At 42.3% G+C, this 20,890-nt stretch overlaps 1 protein-coding gene across 4 annotated transcripts in view; it reads right to left on the bottom strand.

Annotated features, from left to right (window-relative positions):
- SMG6 (SMG6 nonsense mediated mRNA decay factor) overlaps window positions 1-20,890 on the bottom strand; it is a 235,631-nt gene that overhangs the window by 213,000 nt on the left and 1,741 nt on the right. For all 4 annotated transcript variants that reach the window (XM_049860652.1, XM_049860651.1, XM_049860654.1 and 1 more), the window contains exons 2-8: window positions 18,658-20,416; window positions 17,926-18,118; window positions 17,345-17,455; window positions 12,797-12,903; window positions 12,470-12,548; window positions 5,958-6,068; window positions 5,359-5,571 (exon numbers count right to left, since the gene is read on the bottom strand). In XM_049860652.1, coding sequence (XP_049716609.1) covers window positions 5,359-5,571; window positions 5,958-6,068; window positions 12,470-12,548; window positions 12,797-12,903; window positions 17,345-17,455; window positions 17,926-18,118; window positions 18,658-20,416 — 2,573 coding nt within the window. The remainder of the gene's footprint in view (window positions 1-5,358; window positions 5,572-5,957; window positions 6,069-12,469; window positions 12,549-12,796; window positions 12,904-17,344; window positions 17,456-17,925; window positions 18,119-18,657; window positions 20,417-20,890) is intronic.

Here is a 20,890-nt window from a genome sequence, read left to right as displayed (position 1 = left end):
CACCTAGGGGCACCTGAGAAGACAGGCCTGGCAAAATGCTTCTGAAAGGTCACAGCCTTGAAAACCCTATGGAGCAGTTCTACTCTGCACACATGGGGTCGCCATGAATTGGAACTGATTTGACAGCAACCAACAAGAAGTTTCTAGCCATACTGAACTACCTGCAGTTCCGTAAGCCTTCATGCCTCTTTCAAGTGTTTGTGGCTTAGTGTAGAAATGCCCTTGTATTATTATTCAGCTACAAAATTAAAAAATGCCTCCTCACCCAGCCTCTATCACAGCACTTGCCACACTGCATTATAACCATATACTTGTGTTTCTGTCTTCCACACATGACTGAGAGCTCTCTGAGGTTAACGATCACTTACAGTTGTTTTACTCTCTGTATTCCCAATGCCTAAGCACTCAAACATATGTCAAATAACATTCCCAATTCTCATCAGTCTGTGTGTTTCAAGGAAGAGACAAAGCAAGTGGAGCTCTTGGGGCTTACTGCAAGAAAGAGAAGAATATGGCAAGCTGGCTAGGGCCTGAGAAAGTAGGTAAAAAAGGCAGTGTGGTTTCCTGACTGGATAAATGAAGAGATATGAAACTGCACAGACTTCTTCCTCAAGTGCCGATAGTCTAGAACTAACAGGCCAGGCTCACAGATGTGAATTTAAAAGAAATTAAGGGGGAAGTAGTTACCCAAGGATGATATACAAGGTTAAGATATAAACAGCTTCAAGAATAGCTTAGAAAACAAACTCCACATTTGACTCTAATACTTCTGTAATTATTTGCGATTTCTACCAAGAATATATTCATACATTATTTGTATAATTAAAAATAATAAAAATTTAATGAATCCAATGACAGCTGCCATGCTGAAAATACCTTCCCTGAGATGTACAAAAAGTTAAAAACACAAATACATATTACACACACACACAAAAAAAGAAATTTATAACCTTCAGAAAGGATACTATCCCAAGCTTGAGGCCAGTATAAAGAGAGCTACAAAATGCTTACTCAAGTTGTCCTTTGGTGCTTTCATTCTAGATAGTTGGACAGTGCAGCTAATCCAGCAGGACAACTTATCTCTTATTCAAATAGCCTTCCAGTTTGGGGCTGTAATAGCTGCGAACTAGGAGAGGACAGTGGTGAGGTGCTCTACCAAAGGAGCGACTCCTCTGAAGCACCCTGACATGCTACCACATACGTAAATAGGTAGTCAGAAACACACCATGCCACATAGGAAGTTGGTAGTTTCATTTATAAGCAATGACCAACTCAATCTAGAAAACAGCTAAACAGTAAGAGATAAAATGGAAATTTTATATTAAACCTTAAAGGCAAGAACCTCTGCTCACACCACCCTTGGCTTGCTCTTAGCAGACATGTGCCTCCAGCTTCAAAGACAAAAGAAACCAAGATGTCCGTCAACGGATGAATGGGTAAATAAACTGTGGTATATTCACACAATGGAATACTACACATCGATAAAGAACAGTGACGAATCTCTTAAACATTTCATAACATGGAGGAATCTGGAAGGCATTATGCTGAGCGAAATGAGTCAGTTGCAAAAGGACAAATATTGTATAAGACCACTATTATAAAATCTTGAGAAATAGAAAAAACGGAGAAGAACACATACTTATGTGGTTACAAAGGGGGGAGGGAGGGAGGGAGGGAGAGGGCTTTTTATTGATCAATCTGTAGATAAGAACTGCTTTGGGTGAAGGGAAAGACAACACTCAATACAAGGAAGGTCAGCCTAATTGGACTGGATTAAAAGCAAAGAGGTTTCCGGGATAAAATGAAAGCTTCAAAGGTCAGCGGAGCAGGGGCTGGGGTCTGGGGAACTTGGTTTGAGGGGACTTCTAAGTCAACAGGCAAAATAATTCAATTACGAAAACACTCTGCATCCCACTTTGAATTGTGGCGCCTGGGGTCCTAAATGCCAACAAGCGGCCATCTAAGATACATCAATTGCTCTCAACCCACCTGGAGCAAAGGCAAAGGAAGAACACCAAGGTCACACGACAACTAAGAACCCAAGAGACAGAAAGGGCCACATGAACCAGAGACCTACATTATCCTGAGACCAGAAGAACTAGTTGGTGCCCGGCCACAATCGATGTCTCCCCTGTCAGGGAGCACAACAGACAACTCCTGAGGGAGCAGGAGACCAATGGGATACAGACCCCAAATTCTCATGAAAAGACCATACCTAATGGTATGATTGCGACTAGAGGAATCCCAGAGACAATGCTCCCCAGAACTTCTGATGGCACAGGACAGGAACCATCCCCGAAGACTAAGCATCAGGCATGAAAAGGACTGGTCAGTGGCGGGGGGGAGAGATGCTGATGAAGAGTGAGCTAATTAAATCAGGTGGACACTGGAGAGTGTGTTGGCAACTCTTGACTGGAGGGGGGAAGGGAAGATAGAGAGAGAGGGAAGATGGCAAAATTGGCACGAAACGAGAGACTATAAGGGCTGACTCAATAGGGGGAGAGCAAGTGGGAGAAGGGAGTAAGATGTATGTAAACCTACATGTGACAGACTGATTGGAATGGTAAATGTTCACTTGAAGCTTAATAAAAATTAAAAAAAAAAAAGACAAAAGAGAAAACATTGAAAAGGCCCTCCCTCCTTTTCCTCCTACAAATTTACCTGCCTTCTTAACTACCTGTTCCTCTTTTCCCTCAAACACAACAAAGATCTCTCATCCTCTTTCAGGCTCATGTGTTCACCGGTGCTCTGGGTCCCACTCCCATCCCTGCCTCTATAATAACCTCACCCTGCCATGTATCCACGTATCTGCTTTCTTTCTTACATCGTCACCCTATTTGTCATTCTATGTTCTTTCCTTGAGCAACCGAATCAACTCTCATGGTATCATTATCATCTACAAGCGAATGCCTTCAAAACTGTTTATCTCTGGTCTAGACTGCCCTCCTCAGCTTCAGCCCTATATATGTGTTCACCTCTGAATATCTCTGCTTTGATGTCCTATGTTGTTCTTTGGTGCCATCCAGTCAATTTCTGATTCACAGCAACCCCATGTGTTACAGAGTAGAACTGCCCCATGGGGTTTTCTTGGCTGTAATTTTTACAGAAGTAGATCGCCAGGTCTTTCTCCTGTAGAGCTGCTGGACAGGTTCCAACTGCCAACCTTTAAGTTAGTGGCTGAGTGTTTAACTGTTGAGCCACCAGGGCTCCTTCAATGTCCTGTACCTGTTACCGTTGAGCCAATTCCAACTCATAGCAACCCTATAGGACAGAGTACAACTGTCCCATAGGGTTTCCAAGGAGCGCCTGGTAGATTCAAACTGCCAACCTTTTGGTTAGCAGCTGTAGCTCTTAACCACTACCCTACTATGGTTTCCTCAATGTCCTATAAGAATGACAAATTCGACATGTCCAAAACTAAATTATCATCTTTCTCCTAAAATAAGCTCTACCTTTATTCCCTATCTTAGGGAATGGGCCATCTTCTACCCAGTTTCCAAGCCAGAAACTTAGGTGCTATTCCTGACTCCTCCTTCTCCCTCAGCTCCCCATGTCTAATCAAGTCCTATGGGTTATACCCCGTTAATATAGCTCATTATGTCCACTTCTCCCAATCTCCAAAATCATTTCTTGGTTCAGGTTCTTTTCATATCTTATTTGGATCACTGCAGTACCCTCTTTGTCTCCTATTTCTAGTCTTCTCCAATCAAATTTTTCAGAAAGCAGCCAGAGCTATATTGCTAAAACGCAGGTCTGACATGTTATTCCCCTATTTAAAGCAGTCACTAGCTCCTACTGCCTTCAGGATAAAACCCGCAAACCCAAACCCCACTACTGTTGAGTCGATTCTGACTCATAGTGACCCTATAGGACAGAGTAGAACTACCCCACAGAGTTTCCAAGGAGTGCCTGGTGGATTCAAATTGCTGACCTTTTGGTTAGCAGCCATAGCACTTAACCACTACACCACCAGGTTTCCCCTTCAGGATATATGTCAGATTATTTATAGCATGACCACTGGGATGTGGCTCCCATTTACCTGCTCTAGGAATTTTACTCTCAAGACACAAGGAATCAACGACTCACAATTCTCCAACTCTTACACTCTCTGTCCCAGCCTCAGGCCTTTGCATATGCTAATTTCTTTGCCTGGGACACACCTGACTGCTCTCCTTTCCCTCCTCCTCTAGCTAACTCCTACCCATTCTTTAAACTTCAATTAAGAACCATCTCCTCTGAAAAGTTTACCTTGGCTATTGCCCCTCCCTCCCTGCTAGACCAATGGCTGCCTCAGGTCCCACCACTACATGTACCCCAAAATAAAACTCATTATATATACTCTAATTGCCTGTTCATTCTTCTGCATCTTGCACTAGAAGGTAAGTTCCTTCACAGCAGGGGAGATCTTATCACTGTATTCTCAGTATGCCTGGTACACTATAAAAAAAAAAAAAACCCCAAACCAAGCTCATTGCCATTGAGTTGATTCTGACTCATAGTGACCCTATAGGACAGAGCAGAACTGCCCCATAGGGCTTCCAAGGAGTGGCTGGTGGATTCAAACTGCCAATCTCTTGGTTGGCAGCCGAGCTCTTAACCACTGTGCCACCAGGGCTCCAAAGTATACTGTAAGTACTCACTAATTATTTGTTGAGTAAATGAAGAGAAAATCTTCCAAAAGAGCCTGTGATTTTCCACTGTTATTTCCCCAACCCTAGGAAAAAGTCCTAGCCCAAGAGTCAAAAGAGGACATCACATAAAAGGCTGGTAATGAACCAGACTAGCCAATCTACCCAGGCTACTTAAGCTCATGCTCTAATCCTGAGGCCAACCAAAGGGAAGAAATAAGTACAATATTCCACACAGACTCCTAAAGTATCACACTGGCAACTCCTAATCCAAAAGAACAAAAAAATTCTAATCCTATACTAAAATAAGCATGGAAACCTTGGTGGCGTAGTGGTTAAGTGCTACAGCTGCTAACCAAAGGGTTGGCAGTTCAAATCCGCCACGCGCTCCTTGAAAACTCTATGGGGCAGTTCTACTCTGCCCTATAGGGTCGCTATGAGTCAGAATCAACTCGACGGCACTGGGTTTGGTTTTCTGGTTATACTAAATAAATCTTCATCTATAGAATTATTAAATTCTACAGTGCCACATAGTGGTGAGAGAGGGGAGAGCAAAATAAAGATAAAGTAAGTTTAGGTGGAGATGGATGAGGACATCAGGGAGCCTCAAGTGGTTTGTCTTCCCTGTGATTAGTGGGCTACGTCTGTGGAATGCCTTACAGTTGTGTCAACTGGGGCACCCGGGCTTACTTAGCTGGTTTGGCTCCTTACATCGCCCTCTGGTACTTACATCACTGGGGCTCAGATTGCCCAGCCCATTTTCTTGCTCGGAATCCTTCCCAGATTCAGTGCCTTGGGAGGACCGGGGATGGGATGGATGAATCCAGATTTCCAGGCGGGTGGTGTCATCTCCAACATGCGGGAAAGCAGACTTCTTTCCTTTCCTCCATTGGTCAGAATTCAGTTCCAATTCTTCATGTTGCTTCTTTTCCATCTGTTCTGCCTATGCAACATATGAACACACAAGCTCAGATGCCCTTGGGATTCAGCTAATAAAGAAAAGCGCCTCACCTGTGTTTGGCACCTAAAGACTATGAAGGGTAAAGATTTTGTCGTAGTTTCAAAGTGGCAGGGTACCATCTACTTCGTCTCACCAAAGTTACTAATTCTACACCTAGAGTAGACCAGATGCTATGGAACATGTACACCCAAAGGCCCCTGAAAACTCTCCTGAAGATCACAGTTCAGTTCTGCACAGGGTTTGACTTCCCATCAGCACAGCCCAACGGGACCCCACCTCTTCATTAGCCATTCCTTCGAGAACACAGAAGCACTACGAGGGATACATTCCTCTAGGAAGGAATGTTCCTGCCTGCACCGCCTACTCACCTTTCGTTTCGTCTCTTCGAACAAGCTCATCAGGCTCTCCTTGGCAGTCAGGATGGGGTTGCTGGCAGCTAAACTGCGCATATAGTAATATACAGCATCGAGCTTCCTTCTCTGTGGAAAGAGGCCAGAGATGCTCAGTGAACCAACTCTCTTCCTGACTCCAGCCTGAGGCAGCTGACCCAGGGAACCCTTCCCTCTCTGACTGTGCTCCAAGCTGTAAGGAGTTCCAGTAATAAATCCAGAATGCTATCTGTTATGGGTTAATTTGTTTCCTCCCAAAAGACAGGTTCAAGTTCTAACTCCTGTTGCCTGTGAATGTGACCCCGTTTGGAAACAGCATCTCTGCAGATGTAATTTGTTAAGTCTATATGAGGTCACGTTACGGAATAGGGTGGACCCAATCCAATAAGACTGATGTCCTTATAAAAAGAGGAGAGACACAGAAGGAAGATGGCATATGAAGACAAAGACAGAGATTAGAGTTAAGCTACCATTAACCAAGGAATGCCCAGGGCTACCAGAAGCTGGGAAGAGACTAGGAAAAATATTCCCTAAAACCCTCAGAGAGGGCATGGCCCTGCTGACACAAAGAATTTAGAATTCTAGCTTCCAGAACTATGAGAAAATAAACACCTGTTGCTTTAAATTACCCACTTTGTGGTTATTTGTTACAGCACCCATAGGAAGCTAATACACTACCCATGAGAGAATTATATCAGGGATCCTTTTTTTTTTTCTCTCCATCAGTAAATCTTTATTAAATACTCAGTATGAACCAAACACGGAATTAGCACTGGGGAGTTCCTAGCAGTACGAGCTGAGACAAGTTAATTAGTTTCCCCAAGCCTTGGATTGCTCACCTGTAAGGTGGAGAGTTAGCTAAGATAATACATGCACAGGGGCTGGCACAGAGTCAGTGTGCAGTGAGTGTGAATCGCTGCTGCTGTCCTTGTTTATGTTGAACAATGTGGCATCGCCATCATGAAATTTTGAGTCAAATGGGACATACAGAAAAATATATGGGAAATCATAATAGCTCTTGATAGGAGGAGGAGGAGCATGCTATGAAGCACATACAAGGGGCATCTAACTCAGAATTCTTAAAGGAAAGGAAATTTAAAAGTTTAAACTGAGACATTAAGGGCGAGTAGTAGGAAGAAAGACCTGGTGATCTACTTCTGAAAATCAGGCAGTGAACATTCCATGCGTAACACCAGTGAAGTGCTGGAGATGTGCCCACAGGTCGGATGTGACTCGAAGTACTCCCTGGCCCCGACGATGGACGCGAGCGTGATTTTGAGGATGGCCCAGGACTGGGCAACGTTTTGTTCTGTTGTACACGGGGCAGCCATGAGTTGGAGCCAACTCAATCACAACTAACAACAACAACAGCAATTACCCAGGTGAAAAGGGGTCAAAGCAGAGGGAAAGAGGTCTAGGTAAAAGGACTATCTCATGGGAAAGGCTCAAGGCAAATAGAAACACATTTTATTCCTCAGAGCCCCCCAAAACAGCCCATTCATGCTTCACACTGGAGTCACTAAGGGGTCTTTAAAAAAAAAAATGATGTCTAGATCTCACTCCCAGAGATACTGAATTAACTGTCTAGCAAGCAGCCTGGGCACTGGGATTTTTTTTTTTTTTTTAAATAATTTTTATTGTGCTTTAAGTGAAAGTTTACAAAACAAGTCAGTCTCTCACATGAAAACTTATATACACCTTGCTACATACTCCCAATTACTCTCCCCACAATGAGACAGCCCGTTCCCTCCTTCCACTCTCTCTTTTCGTGTCCATTTTTCCAGCTTCTAACCCTCTCTACCCTCTCATCTCCCCTCCAGGCAGGAGGTGCCAACATAGTCTCAAGTGTCCACCTGATCCAAGAAGCTCACTCCTCACCAGCATCCCTCTCCTACCCATTGTCTAGTCCAAACCATGTCCGACGAGTTGGCTTCTGGAATGGTTCCCGTCCTGGGCCAACAGAAGGTCTGGGGGCCATGACCACTGGGGTCCTTCTAGTCTCGGTTAGACCATTAAGTCTGGTCTATTTATGAAAATCTGGGGTCTGCATCCCACTGTCCCCCTGCTCCCTCAGGGTCCTCTGCTGTGTTCCCTGTCAGGGAAGTCATCGGTTGTGGCCAGGGATCCCTTTTTTTGGCATAGTACTGTACCTTATATGCAGAGGTATTCCAAGAGCCAAGTACTCATACGAGGGAGAAAAGAATAAAGATGCTCATAAAATATAAAGGGTAATTATATTTTATTCTTAGAAAAGGACAAAACATTCAACTCATCTAATTATTATTTTTAAGAACTGTAAGTAACAACAACAATGATCATTTACTAAGCATAACTGTGAGACAGGTCGTCAGCATTTCAGACACATTCTCTCTAAACCTAAAGATGCTGCCCCGTAAGAATTATTACCCCCGTTTTAAAAATGAAGCAATGTGAACACAGGGAGATTATTATATAAAATTTGTTCAAAATCTCAAAGGCCAAATCCTGGGTAAGTCAGTACTTGAACCTAGGTCTGTCTGGCTCCAAAGTTCATCTGTTTTCATGATACCAAACTGACCCTCTGATGAGAAAAGAAAATGGAAGCTATTACTCAATTAATCTAACAAATAAATAAGTCCATTTTGCAGCCAATTAATAGGGAACAGAAGAAGTAAAGAAAAGGGAGAGGATCAACAAGAAGGAAAAACACTAGTACAAAAGGGGAAAGAATGTCCAAAAAGCTTTCTCACTGTCTCTACAACTTCATATACATTTTCACCTTTTTCTATTACTGTCTCAAAATACATCTAGAATACTAGCTTTTCCATCCTCAGTGTCTACTCATTCTTCAAAACTCAAATCTTGTGTTCATCTAGAAGTGTTAAAGGCACAAGTCTTAAGATCAACTGCTAAGTCTGAATTGTTTCTACCATTTCTCAGATGTGGCCCTAGGCAAGTCAACCTCGATAAGCCTGTTTCCTCATTTGTAAAACGTAGATATTAATGCACATATGGTTCCTAGAAAGACTGACACGGTATCATGTGTGCAGTTTAACAGAGTCCCAGGCACCCAATTACAGTCAGTTAAATCGTAGCTATTCTTAATATCAGTCTAATTTATACTATACCACTAACTTCACTTTAAACTGTATTTTATCAATTTTACGATTCATTTTCTGACACTGAAGGTTTCTCGATTTCTGCTGCTTTCAGCTTTTGCCTTTGACCCTTTAGTATTAGCTGTGGTTTGTGCTGCTGAGTGTGTGGTTGTCCACTGAGGATGGGCACCAGAATCACTTGCAGAAACTTCTAGAATTCGGATTCCTCCTCAGGATCTTTTTTTAATGCTATGGTGAATGGAACTGCTTTCTTAATTTCCTTTTTGGATTGTTCATTACTAATGTATAGAAATACAGCTGATTTTTGTGTGTTGATCTTGTATCCTGCAATTTTACTGAATAAACACTTAGGAATAAATTTAACCAAGTAGGTGTAAAATTTGCACGTTAAAAATTAAAAAACACAGCTGAAAGAAATTAAAGACCTAGATAAATGGAAAGACATCCCAGGTTCAAGACTGGAAGACTTAATATTGTAAAGGTGCCAATATTCCCCAAAACAATCTACAGATTCAATGCAATCCCTATCAAAATCCCAAAGGCCTCTTTTGCAGAAATGGAAAAGCTGATCTCCATATCCACATGGAATTGCAAGGGGCCTTGAATACCCAGAACAATTTTGAAAAAGAAGAACAAAATCGGAAGACTCACACATTCCTGATTTCAACACTTAATATAAAGCAACAGTAGTCAAGACAGTTTGGTACTGGCATAAGGATAAACATATAGATCAATGGAAGAGAACTGAGAGTCCAGAAATAAACCCATAAATCCATGATCAATTGATTTTCAATAAGGGTGCCAAGGCTATTCGATGGGGAAAAGAACAGTATCTTCAACAAATTCAATTCAGAAGCTTTGGATATCCACATACAAAACAACGACATTGAATCCTTATCTCATGCTATATACAAAAATTAACTCAAAATAGATCAAAAATCTAAAAAGAAGAGCTAAAACTATAAAACTCTTAAAAAATCCTAAGGGTAACTGTTCCTGATCCTAGATTTGGCAATGGTTTATTAAATATGAAAACAAACACATAAGCAACAAAGAAAAAATAAATTGCACTTCATCAAAATTTTTTTAAAATTTGTATATCAAAGGATACAACAAAAAAAAGATACAACAAAAAGAAACAATCCACTTAAAAAAACGGCAATAAGCTCATGAAAAGATGTTCAACACCATTAAACATTAAAAAAAAAAAAAATTTTTTTTTTTTTTCCCATTAAACATTAGGGTAATGCAAATTAAAACCACATTTCACACTCACTAGGTTGGTCATAACAAAAAAATGGAAAATAACAAGTGTTGGTGAGGGTATAAAGAAACTGGAGCCCTTATACACTTCTGGTGGTAATGTAAAATGCTGCAATTGCTGTGAAAAACAGTTTGGCAGTTCCTCAAAAAGTTAAGCATAAAAATTACCATATGACCCAGCAATTCCACTCCTAGGTATACACTCTAATGAACTGAAAGCAGTCAGACAAACACTTCTACTTCATAGCAGCACTATTTAGAATAACCAAACAAAAGGAGCAAACACCACAAATGTCCATGAACTGATGAATGGATAAACAAAACATGGTATATCACACAATGGAATATTATTCAGCCATAAAAAGGAATGAAGTACTGATATATGCTACAACACCTCAAAAACATGAAGCTAAGTGACAGAAGCCAGACACAAAGATCACATATAGTATAATTCCATTTACATGAAATATCCAGAATAAGCAAATCCATAGAGACAGAAAGCAAACTAACTGTTTTCAGGGGCTAGGGTAGAGGAATGGGGAGTGACTAGTACAGACTGTTCTTTTGAGGTGATGAAAATGTCTTAGAACTAGATAAGCAAACCCAAAACCAATGATGGCACAATACTGTGAATGCACAAAATGTCACTGAATTCTATACTTTAAAATGGTTATGGTTAATCTTGTTACATGAATTTTGGAGGGAGGGAGGGAGGGAGGGAGGGAGGGAGGGAGGGAGGGAGGGAGGGAGGGAGGGAGGGAGGGAAGGAAGGAAGGAAGGAAGGAAGGAAGGAAGGAAGGAAGGAAGGAAGGAAGGAAGGAAGGAAGGAAGGAAGGAAGGAAGGAAGGAAGGAAGAAGCCACTGAAGGGGGAAAAGAACATATTCTTTAATTAACAGACAACAACATTTTATTCAATAATTACAAAGAAGAAAAGCTGAAAAGGAGACAAGAGATGAATAAGGAGAAAGGAGAGAGAAAAATAAACCCACAGAGGCATGCAAAAAAATCCCACAGAGAAGAGAGATTCAACAGATTCTAAAGCAAGGGTATCAACAAGCCACATTACTTAATCAACTATTTCAATCCATAATTAAGTAGTAGGAGTTTCTTTCATATTTTTGTGGAATAACGAGAATATAAAAACTGAACTCAGTGTTTATTTAGATCATTTCACAGCATTAAAAAGCTCTCTCCCTGATAATGAATATATTAGCTTCTTCTCATCCTTAAACCTTCGGTACCTATCATTGGCCCCATCCCCCTCCTTTCAATTTAGCTTCCTTACTAGAGGCCCTGTTAGCTCCCAAGGTCCATTTCTCTGTTAGAGCCACGTATAGAGCAGTAGGTTGGTAGGAGACAGGTACGGTTTGGTATTTATTGTGCTTCTGCTAAGGAAGCACATTAGGTGAAAACCTAAGAGGAATGAAGGGCCTGGGGAAAGAAAGCAAGGATCTGACCACTTGGGGCTAGCTGAGGACTTCAAGGGAAAGAAGTTAAGGGAACAGAGCTTCCAACTGGTTCCTTTTGGTTCAAATCCCTGCTGAGTGTTTGCATTTCTAAATAGTTCTGAGGTGATGCTAATACTGCTGGTTAGGGACCAATCCTGAGAGCAACCAGTAGGGCAGTGGTTCTCAAAATGTATTACACATAAGAATCACCCGGGCATCTTGTTAAACTGTAGATTCCAATTCAGTATATCTGGGGTGGAAATGCAAATTCTCAGCAGAGCTTTGAACCGGTTTGAATCCCTGAAAGGCAGCCTCATTTCCCTTCTAGATTGCATAGCCTAGGTCAACAGGATAGAGAAGGGAAGGAAGACAAGATTCAGGGCAGAAGCCTTGGTCAGAAACAGAGGAGCGTTTGGCCAGAGCATGAACATTCCCTTAGGAACTTAAGTGCAGTGGTAAGCAGGTGAACTTAACTACAAATTCAAGTGAAGAGAGGGATCCCTGACAACTTATCTCTGAAAGCAAAAGTAACAAAAAAAGTTAGAGGATGGGAGGCAGAAGCGGCTATTCTTTGGGCTACCCTGATCAAATGGAATCAAGCTTTAAGAGCTGATGCTATCAAAATCCATATTTCTACGATACTGCCTGCAAAACGCTTCTCCCATCCACAGGATTTCTTACCGTATACACTGCCAGCAGAGCCAACTGGTTATACGGGCGCCCGTTTTTGGGAGCAATGTGCTGGGCCTTCAGGTACCAACTAAAATAGAAAAACAGCAAGAAAATTCTAGCTCCACATCGACTCTTTCCCAGTTCATCCCCTGACAGCCCTTACTACTTGAGCCAGGTATAAGTTGGAGTGTTAGATGTGCCCTGTAGTGGTAGAGCATGACTACAGGGACCAATAGGATGCACCCATATGGAAGGCAGCTCACCTGGCACTGCTCTTAATAGAACTTAGCTTAATGCCACACGGGAAAGGGACGTAGTAACAAGAGATGAAAGTACCTGCGTGCTTTCCCATAGTTTGCTGTGTCATTGGCTTGCTCCCGATACCTAGCAATATCTCCTTGACAAATCATACATCGCTGGGCACTGATCAAGGCATATTTTACCTTCAAGAAAAACAATCAGTTAGTAGAATACCCAAGGAACTCTAACTTTAACCCCAAAGGACAGGGATGAGGTCAAAATAACAGCAGCATTAACGAGACACTGGAATGGAATGATTTGGAAAAGGATAGCAGGAAGGACTACACAACGTGAATGTAACCTATGTCACTGACTTGTACATGCAGAAATGTTGAGATAGAGTAGATTCTCTTAGGTGTATTTTCACCACATTAATAAAAAAAATTAAGGCACTGAAGTTTTCAGCCTAACCTTGATTACCAAAGAACAGCAAGCAATGTGATACACAAATTTATTGAGAAAACAGAGCAGCAGCAGGAGAGGCGGTCGTTCTTATTTCAGGTCCCAGATCAAAGGGAAACACCTGCTGGAAGTAGGAGTCAGGAGGCCTGAATCTCTAATAGTTGTATCATCTCAAGGAAGTCTTTGAGACTCAGTTTCTTCATCTGAGTGTAAAAAACTTATACCACGGGGTAACTGGGAGGATTAAACGTGAAAATACTTAACAAGCTATAAAGTGATACACAAATATAGAAACTGTTATCATTTCATTATGGCATTATGGTCCCTTTGCCTAGTAACGAATAATAGTTAGCCTCTACCAAACACCTACCACATGCCAGGGACTATGTAGTACTACATGCATGTTTTCTCACTGATGGGCTTAACTTCTGTTACTCAATCAGAAAACAACAAAGCAGACCCATAACAATTCCAAGACATGTGTCCAACTTAAAAAAAAAAAAGCTCCACAGGAACACCACTTCACAATATACACAGTGAAAGCCAGAACTCGATGGGAGTGCCTTGTTTTTCTGGGTCTTGCAAGTTTTCTGCCTTTGATGGGGTGCAGTCTTACCACTTTTCTGTCACTCGTTTTAGTGGAAAGTATTTGTTTTCCTTCTCCGACAGGTTTCTGCCTTACACAGGTTCTGACTTTGGCAGGTTTTACTGTAATTCCACTTGACCTCATGCATAAGAAATTAACACATCCCTCAGTCTTCCATAATCCTCTAAACCAGATTTCTTTTTGTTAGGTGCCATCGAGTCGGTTCTGACTCACAGCAACCTTACAGGACAGAGCAGAACTTCTCCATTAGGTTTCCAAGGAGCAGCTAGTGGATCTGAACTGCTGAGCTTTTGGTTAGCAACCATAGCTTTTAACCACTACGCCAACGCGGCTCCACCCTAAACCAGATTAGCCTCTTTATAATATATGCCCACAGCAGCCTTTGCAGAAATCACCACACCTGCGATTATTCCCCCAACATCTGCACTCACCCCAGATCAAACTCTAAACTCCAAGTGAGCTGGGCTCATGGCTTTCTTATTCCTCACTGAATTGCCTGTACCTAGAATGGCACCTGGCATGAAAGAGGGGGCTCAATAAATACTTATTAATAACAGACCTTGTGCACAGCAATTTATCAGAAGGAGCAGAAAGGGAAAGGAAAGCCTCTGATCCATAAATTACATTCCTCTCTAAGGAATCTTTAACTTCTCCCTCTCCCTGGCTCTTTTGTCTCAATATATAATAAGCTCAAGTCTTTCCCATCCTAAAAAATAAAATAAAAACTTCCTCTTTATGTTCTCTTTCAACTACCATCTTCCCTCCTTGCCTTCACTGCCTAGATTCTTAAAAGAATGGTCTATAGTAGGAATCAGAAACCCTGGTGGAGTAGTGGTTAAGTGCTACGGCTGCTAACCAAAGGGTTGGCAGCTCGAATCCGCCAGGTGCTCCTTGGAAACTCTATAGGGCAGTTCTGCTTTGTCCTATAGGGTCGCTATGAGTCAGAATCGACTCGACGGCACTGGGTTGGTTGGTTGGTTGTTTATAGCAGGAATTGGCAGCAAAGATGGGTGAATGGAAACAGGGAACCCAGGGAGGAAGTGGGTAGAGTGGTGTCACATTGAGGGGATTGCAACTAACGTCACGAAACAAAATGTGTATAAATTTTTGAATGGAAAACTAATTTGCTCTGTAAACTTTCACCCAAACTACAATAAAATATTCAAAACAAAAAAGATTATATACTGTATGATTCCATTTATATAGCATTCTTGAAATGACTAATTATAGAAATAGAAAACAAATTAGTGGTTGCCAGGGGTTAAGGAGGGAGTGGTGGCAAGAGAGAAAGGGCCACATAAACCAAAGGCTCCATCAGCCTGAGACCAGAAGAACTAGATGGTGCCCAGCTACGACCAATGACTGCCCTGGCTGGGAATACAACAGAGAGTCCCTGATGGAGCAGGAGACAAGTGGGGTGCAGAACTCAAATTCTAGTAAAAAGACCAGACTTAATGGTCTGACTGAGACCAGAGGGACCCCGGAAGACACGGCCCCTGGACTCTGTTAGTCCAGAACTAAAGCCATTCCCAAAGCCAACTCTTCAGACAAAGGTTAGACTGGACCATAAAGACAAAATGATACTCGTCAAGACACTGCTTCTTAGCTCAAGCAGATACATGAGACTAAATGGGCAGCTCCTGTCCGGAGGTGAGATGAGAACATAAAAAGGGACAGCAGCTGGCTGAAAGGACATGGGAAATCTGGGGTAGAAAGGAATGCGCTGTCACATTATAGGGAGAGCAACTAGGGTCACAAAACAATGTAAAAATTTTTGTATGAGAAACTAACTTGAAGCGTAAACTTTCACTTAAAGCATAATTTAAAAAAAAAAAAAAAAAGAAGGGGATGGTGGGAGGGAAGAGGGTGTGGTTATACAAGGACAACATGAGGGATCCTTGAGGTGAAGGATATCTTCTGCATGTCTTGACTCTATGAATGTCAATACCCTGGTTGTGATATTGTACTACATAGTTTTGGAAGATGTTACCATTGGGGGAAATGGGTAAAGGCTATATGGGATCTCTCTGTATTATTTCTCACAACTGCATGTGAGTCCACCATGATCTCAAAATAAAAAGTTTAATTTAAAAAAAAGACTGGTCTGTTACTCTGTCATTATCCCTACTGTCTCACCTCTCATTCATGATGATCTGGCTTCCATTCTCTCAAACTAAAATAACTCTTAATGAAATCATCCAATCCAGTAGATACATTTTAGTAATCTTAATATTTGACAACTCAATAGCACTAGTCAATTTCATCCTCTTCCTTCCCCAGCTTGAAATTCAATCCTCCCCCTCTGACCAGTCCTCCCCATATGCCAACTTCTGCTATACATTGATGACTCCTGAATCTGTATCACTAGCCCATCTCTTTCTCCTGAGCTCCAGATGGACCAGAATGCTCATTTGCTCATCTTCAAGTTTCTCTATATATCTTCACCTATGTATATCCAAAACAGAAATAATTCTTCCTACCCAGCCACTCCTATAGGCCACAAAGTGGGAGATGATCTAGACTCCTCACGCCTCCAATCTCACGCCTTACACCAAATTGGCCAGCAACTGAATTCTATTTCCTTTATACCATTCCAATGTCTCCTCTTTTCCACCTCTACTACCTCAGTTCAGGCCCACAACCTGACTCCCCTCCTTTTACTCTTGTCCTCTTCCAACTCAAACTCATCAATTTGCCAGGGATTGGTTCTAAAAACAAATGTAACTATGTTATTCATTTGTGGAAAATCAAGCAATGGCTCCCCACAGCTTTCATAATAAAGTCCAAATTCTTCAGCATGGCATACAACAGTTTATGCTCTATGCTACCACATGGATGAACCTTAGAAACATTACACTGAGTGAAATAGGTCAGTCACAAAAAAACAAATTTATATGATGCCACTTATAAGAAATATACAGAACAGGCAAATGTATACAGACCAAAGTTAGTGGTTGCTAGCGGTGGTAGGAAAGGGGAAAGGAGTCACTGCTTGGCCGACAATGAGTTTCTGTTAATGGTGGTTGCACAGCATGATGAACATATATCACTGAGCTATACACATGAACAAAGTATTGAATCGGTAAATGTTTTGTTATACGTTTTACCACAATAAAAAAAAAAAAAATTATGATCTAGTTCCTGCCCACTTCTCTAGCTTTACCTCCTATAACAGCCCCACTCCACATTATAATCACCAGCATACCGAACTTCTGGCACTTTCCCCAAAATGCCTGGTTCTCTCTTGCTGTGCCATTTATCTATACTGCCCTCCTACCTTTAAAACTCCTATGTATCTTTTAAAACTCAGCTTGAAAGTCTTTAAGAAGCATTCATTGATCCCACGAGGCTAAGTCAGATCCACTTCCCTCTATGCCCCTTCACGGTAATGGTAATATTACCACAGTACTTACAGCATTATAATGGTTGCTTTAATCTGTCTGCTCCCCTACTAAACTTTATCTTTCCTTCTTGCATCCTCAACACCTAACACAGTGCCTGGCACATAACTGGCACTAGATAAATGGTCACTAAATAGATGAATACATTTAAGATAAATAAAGGAGCTGGCTTACTGTCTTGTGTAATGGCTTGCTGCGAATGGCAAGACCGTCCATGTAGTCCTCCAGCTTGAACTTGTAGGTAACCTGCAGCTTCTGAAGCAAACTATCAAAGAAGTCACTACCCTATAAAGAGAAAAAAAAATAAGAAATGGCTGAATCAACCTGTTTTGACCCAATCTACCCACCAGAAACTGAGGCAAGTTTCACAGTTCTGCTAACACTGGGCCAATCTACGTAAAGGAAGGCACATACAATGTTAAGTGTCACAACTGAGCCCAAGACAAATTCACAGCATAAACCTTTGCATGGTTTTAAAGATGTGAACACACACACATACACATACACCCTCTATCTCTCACTCCTAGGCCAAGACATTCAGAAAGCTTCCAAGCTCAGGACTAATTCCAAATGTCAGTAAGTTATGGGCTCAAAGAAGAAATAACAGTAGGGTAGGGTAGTCCTAAACTCAGGGAAAAATCATATAGTTTCTGTCAATGTTCTCTTATAAAACATGGTATTCCGTGTGGTAAAAAACCATCACAACTCCAGGATGCTAAAGCCTTTCTCCTGAGGAGAAAACAATGACAGCTTACCTCATCCAAGAGTTCCAAAAGTCTGTTCCGAATCTGTTCAGGGTTGTCAACATTTGGATCCTTGAGAAGCTGCCGGAACTTTTCGATCACCTGATAGAAAGCACTCTTCCACAGGATCTGATCCACATTCTGATTATCTGAGAACTCAATATCTAAGAGAATACAGCGTTCATACAGCTGCAGTAGTTCAGCTCTGGAATAAAACACATGCAACGTCTTGCTCCAAATACACCACAGGGAAGGCTAGACCCAAGAGTCAAGCTTCCTGCAAATTAACCACCTCCCTTGGCAAGCAACCCAAAATGCCACCAGGTACAGTACTCCAGTTTCCATTCTGCACGGTAAAATGTCACTCTCAACAGTTATGTCTAGGAAAAGCAGTTTTTCCCCATATGCCTTTGCCTAAATTTAACAGCTGAAATAAGATCTTTACCACAAGTTATATTCATTCATTTCTTGGCATTCTGGAAGGTCTTTCCTTTCCATTTCAAGATCCTGTGTTCCCTTAATTTTTTTTTCTTAAAGAAAAACTTGGAAGCACAATCATTGCCAAGACTAAAAAAAAAAAACCTCCGTTCTGTTCTTTTTCCAACAGCCCCTCCCTTAAAAAAATCTCTATGAAAGGGAGAAACACCCAGTGGCTCACTTAAAAGACTTCTACAGTCCTCAGCCATAGAAGCTATCCATCTCCTTACCCCCTTCTCCCTCTAGCCAGGGTGGAACACACCATACCTGAGCTGAGCCATCTTCTCCAGGCCCTCAGGACTGATGCGGTCCCTGGAGAGCAGATTGCTGAGCTGCAGTTCCTGGTTGTCAGCCACTCGAAGAAGCCTATGTAGCTCCTGTTGTTGCATGTTCCTCATGTGCTGCTCCATCTCCTCAGGACTCATGGTGCTGGCAGGGAGTGAGCTACAAACATACTGTCCTGATGGAGTGGGGTAGCCTGGATAGTAAGGCCCTGGGTATACACCATTCGCAGGGCCCACTGGGTACTGTAGAGGGCTATAGCCTGTATAGGGGTACTGGGAGGCAGGGCCTGGTGTCCGAGGGTAGTAATAGGGGTTGTCAGAGTTTTGAAACTTATAGTAAGATGCTTGGGCCTGGCGGGAGTCACTCCAAGATGTAGGGCTGACTTCATCATCAGTGTCCAAAAAGTGTAGCTGGGGTGTCTGGCTCTTTAGAGCAGGTTTCTGATCAGGATTGTTTGGGTCCCACAATCGGCGGGTGGTGCCTCCACGGCCCCAACTCCGAGATCCCTTACTACCAGTTCCGAATAAAAGCCGAGGTTGCAAAGGTGTGGACTCTGGAGAACCTGCTGAATTGACAGATAGGGTGGTATGGGCAGGCAAGATGAGAATGCCACGACCCTGACCCCGAAGTCCTTGTTTGAGGTTTTTGGACTCCTGCTTCTCAGAGGCTCTGCCCCCACAGCTCAAACTCCTGTCAGGCTTTATCCTATCCACATCCTCCCTAGCTGACCTCACCATAGGGGAATCCTTGTTCATGGCTTCTGCATCAAAGGTGACACGAAGAGTGCCTCGATTCTCCTTACCGTTGCTTTTCTGCTCACCCTCCCCACGGCCAGACCAGCTTCTTTCTAAATGTCTCTTCCTTTCTGAGCTCCTCGTGGGCCCTAATCCATCAGACTCATCAAGTCTGTCCTCATCCAATGAGTCAGTTGAGGACATAGATACTTGCTTCTTCAGTCGTGGCCTCTCTTTGGTCCGATCTTGTCGCCGGCGTCGACATCCATTGTCAGTTAGACTAGCTCCCTCAGCACTGTTGTTGCTACCAGCTGAGCTGGTGCTGCAAGTGCGATAGCGATTCCTTCGCTTGTCTGAGCGGGAGTAGCGCTTTGCAGAACCTAGCTTCCCCTGTGCCATGTCATCGTTCACTTTCTTTGTCCCCTCCCCCCTTTCAATTCTCTTTCCTTTTTCTCCCTTTGTAGCCCTAACTCTGTCCCTATGAAGGCTCTTTTCCACCTCATCTCTGTCTGTTTTATTCATAACCTCCTCTTTCACAACATTTCTCCTACAGTCACCTTCCTCTACTCTCAGTTGTTCTACCTGGTTGAGGATTTCTTCCTCGTCTACGTGGCTGGCCAATTCTTTGGTAACAGTCTGCAAACGCCGTCCAGGCTGATAGATCTGCAGGTCAGGTTTCTTTGTTCTTTTGATAATTCTTAGACTTCGATCTTCTTGTCCAGCAGTTCTAGGAAAGGACTCCTGCCCCCGAATATCTTCTGGATCTATAGGACCATTTTGCTGTTGGTTGTCCAGTTCCTTGCAGACATCTTTAATGTTCTGTGTACCCTTTCTGACAGCAGAGGAATCTCTGTCATTGACAATTTCATCCTTAAATTCCTCAATCCCAGAGGGTTCCCTGATTTTAGGTTTGTTCCTTAGTCGGGAAAGACCAGCTTTATAGATTTCCAGATCTGGGCGCCTGTTATCTTTACGCTGCCTGGGTTCTTTTAATTCCTTCATGTTTTCTGTGATGGTGGGGAGAGGGGCGGGGGGGGAAAAAAGGGTAGAAGAATAAAGGAGGAAAGAATGGAAAAACCTGTTCCTCTGGTTATACAACAAAAAGCCAAACTAGAATTACGTATCCAAATGCTCATATTGATGGACAAAAAGGGAAATTTCCGCAGAAGCAGAAATTCTGGGTTTACAATATTTGTTCAACTGGCAAGACTAAGAACTTAATTATGTTGGGTTACACATTTGTGTTGGGGAAAAGAAACAAACAAACAAAATCATACTCTCTTGAGTTATCTAGGTCATGTTTAGATCCCCATAGCCCCAAACTACCTCATTGTTGTCAAAATAAATGATCCCTTAATAGCTTCAGTATTAGGCTGTTCTCTGTCTATTGAGCCCTAGGATCCATCTCAGTCTTTTCTTTTTCTGCCTCTAACATTCTTCCAGAGTGACTAAATCCTGTTAACACAGTAGAAACAAAAAAA

This window comes from Elephas maximus, chromosome 19 (genome assembly GCF_024166365.1).
Source record: "Elephas maximus indicus isolate mEleMax1 chromosome 19, mEleMax1 primary haplotype, whole genome shotgun sequence".
Taxonomy (NCBI): Eukaryota; Metazoa; Chordata; class Mammalia; order Proboscidea; family Elephantidae; genus Elephas; species Elephas maximus.
The sequence above is the reverse complement of the archived record's forward strand: the minus strand, read 5'-3'. Positions and strand labels throughout refer to the sequence as shown.